This window comes from Ranitomeya variabilis, chromosome 1, assembly GCF_051348905.1.
Source record: "Ranitomeya variabilis isolate aRanVar5 chromosome 1, aRanVar5.hap1, whole genome shotgun sequence".
In the NCBI taxonomy this organism is placed as follows: Eukaryota; Metazoa; Chordata; class Amphibia; order Anura; family Dendrobatidae; genus Ranitomeya; species Ranitomeya variabilis.
Window position 1 is genome coordinate 619,031,308 of NC_135232.1, and position 16,700 is coordinate 619,048,007.

Below are 16,700 nucleotides of genomic sequence, written 5' to 3' on the forward strand. Positions count from 1 at the left end.
GTACGAGTGCATCTGCCCCGATTGCTGCTGAATCGTGGGACTGAGCTATGAAGTCAGGAACCTTGGAATTTAGCCGTGAGGCCATCAGATCCACTTTGGGGGAGCCCCAACAACAGATCTAGTGGAAAATCTCCGGATGGAGAGACCACTACCCGGAGTCGAGGCCTTGACGACTGAGGAAATCTGCCTCCCAATTATCCACTCCCAGGATGTGAACAGCAGAAATCGTTGAGCAGTTTTCCTCGGCCTAACAGAGAATGTCGTTCATGGCTGCCATGCTGTAGGTTCCCCCTTGTCGGTTGATGTATGCCACTGCCGTGGCATTGTCTGACTGCATCCTGATGGGACGACCAGCCAGGAATGGATAAAATTGGAGAAGAGCTAACCTGATTGCCGAATGTCTAAGATGTTGGTCAGAAGGCGTGATTCCTGAAGTGACCGGCGGCCCTGAGCAGTGTGATGTAAGAACACCGCTCTCCAGCCTTGAAGACTGGCATCTGTTGTCACAACTAGCCAATGTACTGGAAGAAAAGACTTCCCTTGATTCAGGGAGGACTTTAATGTCCACCACCTGAGAAACTGTCTGACTCGCTGGGGAAAGAAGAACCGACGGTTGAGGAAGAATGGGTTCCTGTCCCAAACAGCCAGGAGGGCATGCTGTAAGGGACGGAGGTGTATTTGGGCAAATGGAACCGCCTCCAAGGCTGCTACCATCCTGCCGAGGACTCTCATACTGAAACGCAGAGAGTGAGTATGCGATTGGGAGAGCTGTAAGGTTGAGATCTTTTCCGGGGGAAGAAGCACCAACCCCTGGGACGAGTCCAGTATCATTCCTAGAGAGGAAAATCACTGAGCCGGTACTGGGGAAGATTTTTTGAAGTTTATCTTCCAACCCAGGCGAGAAAGAGTATCTATTGTGATGTTCACGACCTCCTTGCAGGGGAGGAAAGAGGGGCCTTTGATGAGGATATCGTCAAGATACGGTAGCACCACCACTCCTCGGGAGTGGGGTATGGCCACAGCAGCCGCCATGACCTTTGTGAGTACCCTGGGGGCGATGGCGAGGCCGAAGGGCAGAGCTGTTGTTCCTGAACTGCGAAGCGAAGAAACCTTTAGTGGGAAGGTAAAATAGAAATGTGGAAGTACGCGTCCTGGACGTCTATAGACGACAGGGACTCGCCTTTCCCATGGAGGCGATGACAGAACAAAGTGATTCCTTCTGAAACCATCGCACCCTGACGAACGTGTTCAGCAGTTTTAGGTCCAGTATGGGCCGTACTGTAGCGATCTTCTTTAGAACGATGAAGAGGTTTGAATAAAAACCTTGAAACCGTTCGCTTCGAGGGACCGGAATAATAAGTCTGTCTATACTCAGAGAGCATATAGCTTGGAAGAACTCTGAAGCTTTTGCCCTGGGAGGACGAGATAAGAAGTCTATCTTGTATCCAGAGAACACTAAGTCGTGCCACGCGGCACTGAAAGAAAGCAGGCGGCCACCTACTTTGAGGGTGTCCCCCGGATACCACAGGGAGTCATTGTGTGGAAGATCTGCCCGTTCTGGAGGCTCTGGATCCCGACTGCCTAGGCCTGCCCTTCCATCAGGGGAAAGGGGTATCAGAGGCCTGGAAACCTCTGTCTGCAGGTTGTGCCCGGCCAGAACCGGGAGATGTGGAAGTAGAAGACCAGTTGGAGTTGTAACGAAAAAATCGGGACCGAGCCTGTGGAAGAAATTTACTCTCCCCTCCAGTGGCGTCGGAAATCAATTGGTCGAGCTTTTCGCCAAAAAGGGCGACAGCTCTGATATGGTAGAGAAGTCAATGACTTTTTGGAAGCAGAATCCGCATGCCAGTCCCTGAGCCATAAGGACCTCCGGATGGTGATGGCGTTTGCTGCTGCTTGAGAAGCGCAGTTAGCGGCATCCAGGGACGCGGTTACTACGAAATTTCCAACTCTGGCTATCTGAGTAGCGAGGCCCGCTATCCCGGGGGAAAGATTGGTATCCAGCACCGCTGAAGACAAGACCTCAGCCCAGTGGGTTATAGCCTTAGCTACCCACGTAGCGGCAAAAGATTGGAAGAGTGCGGCTACTGAGGCTTCAAAGGGTGAAAGCGCTAGTGTCGATCTGACGATCGTTTGGGGTCTTTTAATAGAGGCGCACTCAAAGGAGGATAAAACAGATTTAGTAGCCAGGCGCGATCGGGAGAGACTGCGACCAATCTTTTCTTGGATCCTGGGCAAAGGAATATTTTGACTCCATGGGTTTCTGCCCTGTGAATCATTTATCTGGACGGATCTTGCGAGAATCAACGGTTTCCTTAAATTCGGGAGAGTGGCGAACACTCTGAGCTCGTTTGGTCCTCTTAAAGGACACGGCATGATCCGTTTTAGATAAAGGTTCCTCCTCAAGCTTCAAAGCCTTATTCACTGACTCAGAGAATCGAGAGTCTCCTGATCGTGATGAAATTCCTGATCTAGGGACGCATCAGAATCGTCCTCTGAAACAGGTTCCCTACTAGTGCCAATGGAAGGGGAGCGAGAAATGTAGCTCTCAGAACCCGAATCCCAGTGATGGTCTGAGGATATGGCTTGAGTCCTGTTCCTGGAAGAACAAGAGCTCCTTGGCAAGGTATGACCCCTGGAAAACAAGGGGTTCTCATCATCGGAAGCGTCGTCCGAAATAGTGCCCTGGTTAGAGGAGGGGTCTCGGAACGATTCTAACACTTTTGCCAGGGATGCCATAGACCAAGTAAGGGAGGTAGCCCACTCAGGGGGACTAGGCTCACTGGGTTTGGTATCAGCAACAGGTGGTTCCTGAGCAGTCACCGGTTCACAAGCTGTGCATAATGCAGTATTGTGACCGCGGGATAGTGACACCTTACGAGCGGTACATGCCGCAAAAAAACATAGTGTGGGTTTTCCCAGACTTTTTGAGGCTTTGATTGAGGCATAGCATAGCCTTGAGGAGAGCGCTTACTAACAGGGGAAGGGTTAAGCTATGTTTCTGGAGCTTACTCATGGTCCTGTGTCGTGAGTCCCCAGGGGAGGTACACAATGTGATGCCACGGGAGTTATGCACAGGAATCGCTAGTCCTGAAGGCTGTGATTGAAAAGGCTGGAGCAGCGCTGAAGCATCAGTCCTGTGGGTGTACCAAGATGGCCGCCGAGATCAGGAAGTGAGTGTCTCTCAGGGAACGAGAAGCGCCAGAAAGAGTGGGCGGCGGCAACTGCCAGTGGGCGTGGCCAAAACTCCAGCCTGTATGAAGGGGAAAAGCCGGGGGCTAAATTTTAAACCTGCGGTTGCGGCCTGCGACGCCGTGACCGCTATTAGCGCCATTCTTAAGCCACACTCCCTGAATGAATTGCCGCACTGCAGACCACCCACGGACCCAGGCTTTAAGGTGCGGACCTCCATACCCCGGGGACCAGGACCCCCTCAGCGCCTCGGCCCCCGCAGTGTACTCACGGTAGATGCGGTGGGCCGGTGTTCAATCCACCGTCGCCATAGTAAGAGAGGGGGTGGAGAGCTTCTGCCGCCATGCGTCATCCGCTATATCGGTGGTGATGCTGAGGGGGGCTGCACGGACGCCACACATATTATGTCCGGCTATGCACCTGGCTCCAGGAGAGGTAGATGGAGGGCTACTCCATGTGGTCGCCTGCTATGGAGGGAGGGGGGGGGAGATCGGAATGCTAAGGAACCGTCGCCCTCAAGGTGAGCTCAGGGCTGGCATCCAACGTTGCAGGAAAGAATACGGGAGGGACGCTCCACGTACTTGCCCGTTGATGGTTCGGAGGAGATCGGAACCTAGAAAGGAACCGTTGCCCCCATTCGCTCCGTTAAGGAAAAGATAGAATAAAAAGTAAAAATTAAAATAAAAACGGTGGGGTCTGAAACAGACCCAAGTGCCTCCTACAGACACTAAGCAAGAACTGGTTCACTTGGAGCCAGCAGGAGCGTGTATACTGCAGGGGAGGAGCTATTCTTTCTGTGTTTACTTTGTGTCCTAGTGGCAGCAGCATAAAACCCATGGTCCTGTGTCCCCCAATGAGGTGTAGGAGAAAAGAGAACATGACAGTGACATAAAAATGAAGTCCCGTGTATCATGGAAATAAAAGGTGTAAAAATTATTTGAATATTTGAAAGAGTAAAAATGTTATAGCTCTTTAAACCGCATGTATGAAAACCTCCAAAAGTGTGCCTGATCTGGAAAGAGGAAAAATTGCCTGATCATGAAGTGGTTACACGTAAAACCAATGCTGGTCAGACACGTCCGACACGGGACTGCCAAGGGCTAATTAGGAGTCAAGTCTCTCCCGATACCCCATACACATGAATATGTAGAGCTCAATGTGCGCTCCTGAAGGCGGACATCTGAGCAAAGCAATATGGTCTGAACTGTGCCCTCTCTGATTCTCCCCTGCAGCACGAGACAAGCGCCGGGGAACTGAAGCTTCATGGCAGCGCTTCCAGGCTCTAAAGCATCACACATGCCTAGGAGACTGGCCACTGCTGACAGAAGAGGTGGCCAGTAACCTAGGCAATGAGCAATAAACGAGAAAATTACAAATCCATGATTTTTTTGTTTTTAAAGAAGTTTTAATAAGATGTTAATAGCAAAAAAAATGTTTTTAAAGTACTTTGCAATTTTAGCCATTTAACTCTCATCTGCAGATTTTCATTCCCGATATGGATAAGCTACCCTTTATAGCCATCCCCCTCACTGAGCGCAGACAATAAAGCGGTTGTGCCAGAAGCACTGTGTGGCGGTATAATGTTGTATACACAGATATAAAGGCGGCAGTAATGGATTTTTCTTTATCTTTGGCGTAAAGCCTGGAATTCAAGGGTGCATAAAAGTTTGCCTCTTTAAGGTACCAAAAAACCCCCACTTATCTGGATGAAGTGTCTGCTAAAGAGCCAGTAAAATCTCCTGGGAAAAGTGGGAACGGTGACCTTGTGAGCAGAGCGTAGGCAGACAGCAGCAAGTTATGTGTTCTGTGTTATGTCTATGAGAAGACAAATGCCGAACACGACCCTGAGCCTCCCCCACAGCGAGGTACGTACCATTTGTGGCACTCAGCACTTTGGCCTTCTGTCTGAAGTGCAACTTCAACTTCTTCTTTCCCTATAATAAAAAAAAATAAATAAAATCAAGTAATTCCTTGTCTTTCTCACTGACTAAATAACAGACCAACTCTTTAAGTCTCTTTGTCATCATAAATAATACTGCAAAATAACAGCGGTCAATGATTTTAGTGTTCGTGCCATTTCCAAAATTACTTACTAGTGAAACAGGCTTGTAGCCGTAACGCAGGTCAATCAGTGACATGGGATGATTAAATTTCCTAAAATCAATCTTCATAGATGGATTTTGTCAGATAGTCCTTGAAAATATAAACAATTTTGCAATTTACTGCTTATTGAAATTTTCAGTCGTTCTTGAGATATTAACGCTTTTCTTTTGTTACTATTTGTTGCTTTAGAGACCGACCACTGCTGTTAAACATGTGCAGTGCTTACAAGCTATTTTCTATTGAGCTTATAAGATCTGTTTTGAAGCTAGGCAGCATCGCTGGAGCACACGGTCACCTTCTACTCAGCGCAGTGCTTACAAGCTATTTTCTATTGAGCTTATAAGATCTGTTTTGAAGCTAGGCAGCATTGCTGGAGCACACGGTCACCTTCTACTCAGCGCAGTGCCTACAAGCTATTTTCTATTGAGCTTATAAGATCTGTTTTGAAGCTAGGCAGCATCGCTGGAGCACACTGTCACCTTCTACGCAGCGCAGTGCTTACAAGCTATTTTCTATTGAGCTTATAAGATCTGTTTTGAAGCTGGGCAGGATCGCTGGAGCACACTGTCACCTTTTACTCAGCGCAGTGCTTACAAGCTAGACAACAGTGGTGGTCGGTTCCATAGGCAACAAGCTATAAACAAATGTGTTAATATTAAGAACGGCTGCAAATTTTAAGAATCAGTGAATTGGAAAGGTGCTTGTATTTATAAGCTCTATGTGACAATATCAATCTATAAAGAAGGAAATAGCCTTTTAAGGATAAGTTTAGATGAGTATGAACCATTTTTGTGGACATAAAAATAAAAATAAACTATATCTGGATAGGATTTTGGCACATACAGAACATCAAACGGATAACAAATAGTCATGTCTCTCAGAGCGCAAAATGGGTGATTTTTTTTTAACTAAGTTTGGGTCCATAATTCCCTCCCATACATTAATAGCTCATGACATGAGGGGTTTTCCAACTTTTTGCAAAAAAAAAAAAAAAAAAATCCATGCTCACATCTTAGCTTCCATGCTGATTTCCACGCTGAAACTGTCACCATGTTTTTGCCATCTAATCTGACAGCAGAATGATGTAGATACAGAGACGCCGATTCCAACGATGTGTCACTTACTGGGCACAGTTTTATCAGCAGGATATTATCACTAGTGGTATAATAAACCTGCTATGTAGTCCTCCAAAACTGCAGAAAGCAGCCCACTAACAGACACCTTGCTGGAATCAGGGGCTCTGTCCCTATATCTTGCGGATTTCAAATGGAGTAGCAAAAAGTTGGTGACCGTTAAGCCCCCTTTGTTTACTTGCTATTAACATGCTACTATTGCATCCAATGGGGCCATGACGCCAGTAGCGTGACCCATGACCACGGGCGGGGCCATGACGCCAATAGCGCGACCCATGACCACGGGCGGGGACATGACGCCAGTAGCGTGACCCATGACCACGGACGGGGCCATGACGCCAGTAGCGCGACCCATGACCACGGACGGGGCCATGACCCAAGTAGCGCGACCCATGACCATGGGCGGGGCCATGACGCCAGTAGCACGAACCATGACCATGGACGGGGCCATGATGCCAGTAGCACGACCCATGACCACGGACAGGGCCATGAAACGGGTAGCGTGAACCATGACCACAATACCAGTAGTGTGACCCATGATCAGCTTGTATACAAAGTCCCAGGGGATTTATGATGCATATGGGAAAATAGGAAAGTGTAATGTATTTTGGAGTTTTATACTATTTGCAGCCGTTTTTTTTTTTTTGTTGTTTGTTTTTTTTTTTTTAAACGGTTAGTTGACCCCTTCAAAGAAATTTTTCAGCCTATAAATATACACAAGCGTGCTCTCATCCACGCACAGAAGACCACTAACTTCACAATGGTGAACTGCAATCCAAAGAGCATTAGAAAGTTGTACAACTTTTCATTCATTTTGCCTAAAACTTAATTCGAGCCTGCGGAGAAATCTGCTCATCTCTACATCGCACCTTCCGAGGAGTAGGACTTCTTGTCAGCAAGGTCTTCAGTTATCTCACACATATCGCTGTAGGACCGCGCTAGTCTCCATACAAAGTCTTGGCGGCTACCATACTGAGAAAAGGAAAAGAAATATTTAGATGTTTTAGTTGTTCCCATGATCAAACAGTGGCAGTAAGCAGGTGAGATGCAGGGCTATAGGAACGAAACATATGGCCACGTACGTGGCCACCGGACCATCGCACCTATATGCGCTAGCTTTTCAAAACAGTGGACCCCATTTGAGGCCCAAGCAGCTTTCCTTTATCCAGGGAGGGATGTTGGGGGTGACTTATTTTGGGCTACATATATTATTTTCATCGCTCTTTATAGCATTTTATGGGGGAAGGTTAGCAGAAAATATATTTTTTTCTTTTATGTTTTAGCATTTAATTTAATAGTTTCCTAGATTGAACATTAAAAAAGAGCAAATTTTAACTTTTTTTTTTTTTCTTCTTCTTCTCACATTCCCTCAGGTAGCTGAACCTGCAATTATTAGCGCTTCTACTATCTACAACAACACTAACAAGGATAAAAAAAATAATAATAATAATAATGACATTCCTATAATCTTATTTATACAGTGCATTGTTTACCTTTGTATTTTTTAACCTCTAAGGCTGGGTTCACATTGCGTTAAAAGCAGCCCGTTCAGCACATACGCTAAAGGGCTGCTGTTAATGCAAGTGCCGACGTTCCATCGCGCTAGCAGTGACGGACCCGGAAACGCTGCAGCCCGCATCTCGGGGTCTGTCACTCAATGACGGCACATCGCTAGCGCATGCCCATTGTGGGCATGCGCTAGCGATGCGTCCGACATTGCATTCAATGGCGGCGTTAACGGACTACATTACACCGCGTTATGCCGCGGTGTAACGCAGTCCGTTTAACGGAGTCACTGAACGCAATGTGAACCCAGCCTTAGTGACAGAGCCAATTTGACCAAGCCAATTTTTACAATTCTGACCACTGTCACGTTATAACTCTGGAACGCTTCAACCAATCCTTTCTGATTCTGAGACTTTTTTTTCGTGACATATTGTACTTCATGATAGTGATAACATTTCCTTGAGATAACTTGCATTTATTTATGAAAAAAATGGAAATTTGGCAAAAATTTTGAACATTTTGCATTTTTCAAACCTTAAATTAAAATTTACCTTAAATTTTTGTGCCCTTAAATTAGAAAGTGGGTGTCACACAAAATAGTTAATAAATAACATTTCCCACTTGTCTACTTTACATCAGCACAATTTTGGAAACAAGGTTTTTTGTTAGGAAGTTATAAGATTTAAAATTTGACCAGCGATTTCTAAGTTTTCCAACAAAATTTACAAAACCATTTTTTTTTTTTTTTTTTTTTTTTTTAGAGACCACCTCACATTCGATGTGAGTTTGGGGGGTCAATATAACAGAAAATACCCAAAAGTTACACCATTCTAAAAACTGTACCTCTTAAGGTGCTCAAAACTACAATCAAGAAGTTTATTAACCCTTCAGGTGCTTCACAAGAACTAAAGCAATGTGGAAGGAAAAACTGAGCATTTTACTTTTTTCACAAAAAAATTACTTTGGAACCAATTTTTTTTTTATTTTCACAAGGGTGTCAGGAGAAAATGGACCACAAAATGTGTTGTGCAATGTCTCCTGAGTACGCCGATACCCCGTATGTGGGGGAAAGCCACTGTTTGGGTGCATGGCAGAGCTCAGAATGGAGGGAGCACCATTTGACTTTTTGAACACAAAATTGGTTGGAATCAATGGTGGATCCATGTCACGTTTGGAGACCTCCTGATGTACCTAAACAGTGGAACCCCCCAATTCTAACTCCAACCCTAGCCCCAACACACCCCTAATCCTAGCCCCAACCCTAATGGAATACATTTTTTTTTTATTTTATTATTTTTACCTAACTAAACTAAAGGGATAAAGGGATAAAAGGGGGTTTGATTTACTTTTTTATTTTTTTTTATTTTGATCACCGTGATAGATCCTAACACAGTGATCAAAATTAATCAATAGGAAAAATTTCCTATTGTTGCTGGGTGCTGCCCGCCATTTTCTTCCCGGAAGAAGACTCTGCCTGCCGGGGGACTTCACGGTTGGTGGATGTAGGGACACCGGAGGTACTGGGGTGTGGGAAATTGTGGGACCCCATTTCTCTCTCCACTGATGTGTAGTCACATCAGAGGAGAGAGAAATTAAAGGGGGGGGGAGAATCAGACTTTTTATTTTTTTTGTTTGCGATCGCCGTTATTCCATTAAGAACGGCGATCACAAACACTCATGTTCTCTGGGGCCTTGGCTGCCCCCCGGTAGCCTAGACCCTGGAAAAATTCCGACTCTGGGGGGGCACTATACCCTTATTTCTCAGTGCTGTTAAAAAGCGGTGCTGAGGAATAAGTACCCTTAACTGCCGCCGTTAAAAGGCGTACCGGCTGTCATTAAGGAGTTAAAAATTATATCAGCGTATTTATTGCAGTTTTTGCCCAATGAGATCAAAATGAGTTGATCAGCAAAAAACAGCACCAAAAAAAAAAAAAATTGGAAAAACGGGTAAAATTTCTGCTGGCGTTTTCTATCTATGGTCTGCGTTTTTTCACAGTGAAAAAAATGCAGATGTTCACACTTAGCTTTTTTGATGCAAGTATGTGGCCAGCGGGTGCGATGCAGGTGCGCCTATCAGCATGCTGCCAGCAGTGCTGTCTGACCCTACCCTTGCATTAATGTTTCTCTATGGAGGCTGCATGACTGAGTGCTTTGTTTTATGCACCTGTCTGGAAACCCCTGAACTGACCTTCTAGGAGAGGTGCCTTAAAACTTTTGGCAATATATACAGTGCCTACAAGTAGTATTCAACCCCCTGCAGATTTAGCAGGTTTAATAAGATGCAAATAAGTTAGAGCCTTCAAACTTCAAACAAGAGCAGGATTTATTAACAGATGCATAAATCTTACAAACCAAAAAGTTTTGTTGCTCAGTTAAATTTTTATAAATTTTAAACATAAAAGTGTGGGTCAATTATTATTCAACCCCTAGGTTTAATATTTTGTGGAATAACCTTTGTTTGCAATTACAGCTAATAATCGCCTTTTATAAGACCTGATCAGGCCGGCACAGGTCTCTGGAGTTATCTTGGCCCACTCCTCCATGCAGATCTTCTCCAAGTTATCTAGGTTCTTTGGGTGTCTCATGTGGACTTTAATCTTGAGCTCCTTCCACAAGTTTTCAATTGGGTTAAGGTCAGGAGACTGACTAGGCCACTGCAACACCTTGATTTTTTGCCTCTTGAACCAGGCCTTGGTTTTCTTGGCTGTGTGCTTTGGGTCGTTGTCTTGTTGGAAGATGAAATGACGATCCATCTTAAGATCCTTGATGGAGGAGCGGAGGTTCTTGGCCAAAATCTCCAGGTAGGCCGTGCTATCCATCTTCCCATGGATGCGGACCAGATGGCCAGGCCCCTTGGCTGAGAAACAGCCCCACAGCATGATGCTGCCACCACCATGCTTGACTGTAGGGATGGTATTCTTGGGGTCGTATGCAGTGCCATCCAGTCTCCAAACATCACGTGTGTGGTTGGCACCAAAGATCTCGATCTTGGTCTCATCAGACCAGAGAACCTTGAACCAGTCAGTCTCAGAGTCCTCCAAGTGATCATGAGCAAACTGTAGACGAGCCTTGACATGACGCTTTGAAAGTAAAGGTACCTTACGGGCTCGTCTGGAACGGAGACCATTGCGGTGGAGTACGTTACTTATGGTATTGACTGAAACCAATGTCCCCACTGCCATGAGATCTTCCTGGAGCTCCTTCCTTGTTGTCCTTGGGTTAGCCTTGACTCTTTGGACAAGCTTGGCCTCGGCACGGGAGAAAACTTTCAAAGGCTGTCCAGGCCGTGGAAGGCTAACAGTTCCATAAGCCTTCCACTTCCGGATGATGCTCCCAACAGTGGAGACAGGTAGGCCCAACTCCTTGGAAAGGGTTTTGTACCCCTTGCCAGCCTTGTGACCCTCCACGATCTTGTCTCTGATGGCCTTGGAATGCTCCTTTGTCTTTCCCATGTTGACCATGTTTGAGTGCTGTTCACAAGTTTGGGGAGGGTCTTAAATAGTCAGAAAAGGCTGGAAAAAAGATAATTAATCCAAACATGTGAAGCTCATTGTTCTTTGTGCCTGAACTACTTCTTAATACTTTAGGGGAACCAAACAGAATTCTGGGGGGTTGAGGGGTTGAATAATAAATGACCCTCTGATAAAACTTTTCACAATTAAAAAAAAAAAATAAACAAAGGAATAACATTCTTTTTTGCTGCAGTGCATTTCACACTTCCAGGCTGATCTACAGTCCAAATGTCACAATGCCAAGTTAATTTCAAATGTGTAAACCTGCTAAATCTGCAGGGGGTTGAATACTACTTGTAGGCACTGTAGTATTTTTAAAAATCGTACACTAGGATCATTAAAATTGTCAAAAGTTTAGGTCTTAAAAAAAAAAAAAAAAAAAAGGAGATTTTTGTGTACTCACCGTATAATCTCTTTCTCTTAGCCTCTAATTGGGGGACACAGGACCATGGGTGTTATGCTGCTGTCCACTAGGAGGCGACACTATGCATAATCTGAAACAGATTAACCATGGCTCCTCCTCTGCAGTATACACCCCCGGACGGCGTCAGCCTTCTCCAGTTTTGTGCAAAAAGCATTAGGAGGAACGTAACATGAATAACAAAACCATGCCTATAAGAAGGCAACTATGTACAAGCTCAAGAAAACAATATGAGCACTCAACAGTAACAACGGCCCGGAAGGGCAACAGGGTGGGAGCTGTGTCCCCCAATTAGAGGCTAAGAGAAAGAGATTTTACGGTGAGTACACAAAAATCTCCTTTACTGTCGCCTCATTGGGGGACACAGGACCATGGGACGTCCCAAAGCAGTCCCTGGGTGGGAAGCAATGGACGAATATTGTGTAGACAGGCCCCTACACTTGGTGCACCGCCGTCTGCAGAACCCGTCTACCCATCCTCGCGTTCACTGAGGACTGGGTATGAACTCTGTAGTGTTTAGTAAATGTGTGTAGGCTAGTCCAAGTGGCTGCCTTACACACTTGTTGTGCCGAAGCCTGGTGCCGAATGGCCCAGGAGGCCCCTACCGCCCATGTAGTGTGTGCTGTAATACCGGCTGAAAGAGGAGAATTCTTAAGGCGGTAGGCCTCTTGTATGGTGGATTTGATCCACCTGGCAAGGATAGCTTTGAAAGCTGGCAGACCCTTGCGGCTGCCTTCCGGAAGAATGAAAAGAGAATCAGACCTCCGGAAGGGCGCAGTCCTAGACACATATATACGCAATTCCCTGACAAGGTCAAGCGTATGCAGACCCTTCTCCACTCTATGAACCGGGACCGGACAAAGGGAAGGCAGAGAAATTTCCTCATTGAGGTGGAAGTTGGACACAACCTTCGGAAGGAAGGATGGGACTGTACGGAGGACTACCTTGTCCTGGTGAAAAACCAGAAAGGGCCGTCTGCAGGAGAGTGCTGTCAGTTCAGACACCCTGCGTAGTGAGGTGATTGCCACCAGTAAAACCACCTTCTGGGATAGTGGTGGAAAAATGTACAGAAGCTGGAACTGGGTCCAGTCCTGAACCAGAGCGTCTGCTCCGAGGGACCGCGGATCGTGTGTTCTGGCCATGAAGTTGGAGACCTTGGCATTGAAGTGTAATGCCATTAGGTCCACATCCGGGGTCCCCCAGCGATGGCAAATCTGGCAAAAAATTTTGGGGTGGAAAGACCACTCTCCTGAGTCTATTCCTTGTCGGCTGAGAAAGTCTGCTTCCCAGTTGTCCACACCCGGAATGTGGACCGCCGAGAGAACCGACCCTGTGTCCTCTGCCCAGTGGAGGATGTGTGACACTTCTTGCATCGCCTGGGTGCTGCAGGTCCCCCCTTGATGGTTCACATATGCCACGGCCGTGGCATTGTCTGACTGTATTCTGATGTGAGAGGCTGCCAGTAAGTGATGGAAGGCCCTCAATGCCAGAATGATGGCACGAATTTCCAGGATGTTGATGGGCATGGTCGCTTCCACTGGGGACAACTTGGCCTGTGCCCTGTGGTGTAGGTGCACCGTACCCCAACCCGTCAGGCTCGCATTGGTGGTCAGAACCTTCCATTGACCAGTGAGAAAGGATTTCCCCTTTGCTAGCGAGGTTGGCTTGAGCCACCAGTGCAGGGACTTCCTGGTTGACGATGTTAGCTGGAACTCCCTGTCGAGAAAAAAGGGATTCCTGTCCCAGGACTTGAGAATGGCTAGTTGGAGAGGAAGAATCGGTTCGGTGGGTTGGAGGTGAACTCTATCTTGTATCCGGAAGACACTAGTTCCCTGACCCACCTGTCTTCTGTAATAGGCAGCCAGACTTGATGAAAGAGCAAAAGTCGGTCGCCTACGGGTGTGGTGTCTTCCGGAGTCCGTGAGTCATGATGAGGAGAAAGTCTGAGATGTTCCTCCTCTGGGCTTAGACTGGCCTGCTTTTGACTGCCAGGTCTTGTCCGACCTTTGCGTCGATCGTGAGTTGTCCCTGCGTGGGGAACGGTTACGATTTTGTGCTGGACGCGAGACGGACCAGCCCGAGGAGTTCCGAAAGGATCGGACTCGAATTTGGTTACGCTTCTTGTAAGTGCGTTTAGGTTTCAGTTGGGAATGAGAGGTACTCTTACCCCTGGTGGCGTTGGATATCATTGTGTCCACTGTTCACCGAAAAGTCGCCCACTGAGGTAGGGGAGGTGCGTGAGGGACGACTTTGAGGCTGCGTCCGCTTTCCTTTCCACAGCCAGAGGATAGGCCGAATTGTGATGGCGTTTGATGCTATCCCCGCTACACGCCTTGCTGAATCCAGAGCTGCATAAAGCATGTAATCTGCTACATCTGCTAGACAGCTCAGGAGCAGATGCTTGGAGGCCAGCTTGTAAATTTTTGGCCCAGGCCAGAATGGCCTTGGCAGCCCAAACTGAAGCGAACGCGGGAGCCAGGGATGCCCCTGCAGCCTCGAAAATTGAACGAGCCATGCGTTCTACCTGCCGGTCTGCTGCGTCCCTGAGGGTTGAGCTATCTGGCAGTGAAAGGAGGGTCTGTGCTGCTAGTCTAGAGACTGGAGGGGTCCACTTCGGGTGGGTCTGTCCATTCCTTGGTGTCCTTCTGCGGGATGGGGTACCTCGCCTCCAGATATTTGCGATTAGCGAATTTCTCAGGCTGTGAGAGCTGCTTTTTAAGGATCGCCTTAAACTCTGGGTGGTTAGAGAAAACCTTAGGTGGCTTCAGGAGGTCCTTCAAAGGAAATCTTGTGTTCTGGGGCCTCTGGTGGCGGATCAGAAATGTCCAGCACCCGATGGATGGAAGAGATTATGTCCTCAACACTAGCGCTGTATTGCTAGGGGGGATTGGGATCAGGGACCCCTCCATTTCCTTGTCTGAGTCGGAGTCACAGATGCCTTCCGAATCCTGTGTATCACTGAGTCGTCCCCTGCTGGGTGAGCTGGGGCGGAGGCCTTCTCTGGTCGGGGATTGCGGAGATCTGCATTGTCTGCCCCTGGAAGGGGACGGTCTAGATGACCTGGAACTACGGTGTCTCTCCCTAGAAGGGGATGACCGTGTGCTATGGGATGACGCAGATGGACCTGACCTATGGGTCCGCTTGCGTCCTGACCTAGACGTGGATGTGCCAGGGTCGTTCTGTTCCTAAGTCAAGCTCTCCCTTTGCTAGGTAACGGTCATAGCCGAGGCATGACTCTGCAGAGCCTGAAGCAATGTGGAGGTTAGGTTATCTATAGACTGCGTCATAGATTGCGACATCTGAGTGACCCATTCCGGCGTGGCATTAGACACCGAAGCATTGGCAGGGGCTTCTTGGGGCTCTGATACAGTAGTCTGGATGCAGTCCTGGCAGTGCGGGTACGTGCTGCCACTGGGGAGAGCGGTCCTGCAGGCTGTACAGAATGCATAATAGCAGTCCTGCCTGGTTCTCTTGGCCCTTGAGCCTGGCATAATGCACAGAGTGCAGAAGGGCTGGCTATGCAGAGGACCTTACAGGGGTAGCTATGCAGAGGAACCTATAGGGGAGCCTTATAGGGAATATGGATTCACAGCCGAGTAAAAAACCCAGCTGTGATCTTACCCCACCAGTTTTCCCCTAGGTCCAGCACCGAAGATCCACAGTCCTGTGCCCCCCGGAGACTGGCTGGCCTGGTCCTGGTGACCGGGAGATGCAGGCTTAATCCTTGCTGCAGCAGAAATGGCCGCCGAGAAGAAGAGAAAGGCGGAGAAGGGGGCAGGGAGCTGAGAAAAAGGCGGCAGAGCTGTGTTTCTGTATTGATCCGCCCCCTCTATGACACTGTAGAGTGTCATATTTTTCATCTGGGGGCGGAGAGGAGGCGGCCTAAATTAGATGCCTGATGCCCAGAAAGGCTCCAGTCTGGGAGGGGGTCGGATCTGAACCGGACCCCCCCGGATTTAAAGTCAGGATAGCGGTGGGGCTATAAGCGGAAGGGGGGCCCTGTGAGGGGTCCCCCTGAGGCAGTATAGAGCTGGTGCTGCCGCAGAAACAGGGGCGCAGGGAGCCCTGTGTCTCTATTGTGCCATGCCTGCCTGCACTCCCCCCGGCCCCGACAGGAGCCCGCAGCTGGGCAGGGGTCCCTGGATGCAGGCACAGTGTGCTGGCCCATTGCTGGGAGCTGCAGAGTGCTGCCTGTACAGGCCCTACCTGAGGCGTCTCAACCTAATGTGTTGTGAATTCCGCTCTTGGGCTCCCTCCGGTGGTTTTAAGTGGAACGGCTGCTCCTTGGATTTAGCAGTCAGCAGCTGCTTCCACTGATCGTCTATTCTGGCTCGGCTATTTAAGCCTGGCTCTATCTTCAGCCAGTGCCAGTTGTCAATGGTTCCTGGTTGGATTCACATCTCTGCTTGGATTTCCCTGATGTTCTGACCAGTTCAGCAAAGATAAGTCCTTGCTTGGTTCTTTTGCTGTCCACATTTTGTGGACTTTATCGTTTTGCACTTTCTATGTTTTTCTAGTCCAGCTTGTCAGTATGGATTTATTCAGTTAAGCTGGAAGCTCTGGGAAGCAGATTTACCCTCCACACCTTTAGTCAGGTGTGGAGATTTTTGTAAACTCTGTGGTGGATTTTTCTAGTTTTTTAATACTGACCGCACAGTATTCTGTCCTATTCTATCTATCTAGCTAGAGTGGCCTCCTTTGCTTCATCCTGGTTTCATTCTGCGTATGTCATTTCCCTCTCCACTCACAGTCAATATTTGTGGGGGGCTGTCTATCCTTTGGGGATTTTCTCTGAGGCAAGATAGCTTTCCTGTTTCTATCTTTAGGGGTAGT

The 16,700-nt window shown here is 47.7% G+C and overlaps 1 protein-coding gene across 5 annotated transcripts in view; it reads right to left on the reverse strand.

Annotated features, from left to right (window-relative positions):
• Positions 1 to 16,700, reverse strand: part of RMDN3 (regulator of microtubule dynamics 3) — a 54,370-nt gene that overhangs the window by 21,826 nt on the left and 15,844 nt on the right. For all 5 annotated transcript variants that reach the window (XM_077260722.1, XM_077260735.1, XM_077260728.1 and 2 more), the window contains exons 6-7: positions 7,298 to 7,400; positions 5,066 to 5,126 (exon numbers count right to left, since the gene is read on the reverse strand). In XM_077260722.1, the coding sequence (XP_077116837.1) occupies positions 5,066 to 5,126; positions 7,298 to 7,400 (164 nt within the window). The remainder of the gene's footprint in view (positions 1 to 5,065; positions 5,127 to 7,297; positions 7,401 to 16,700) is intronic.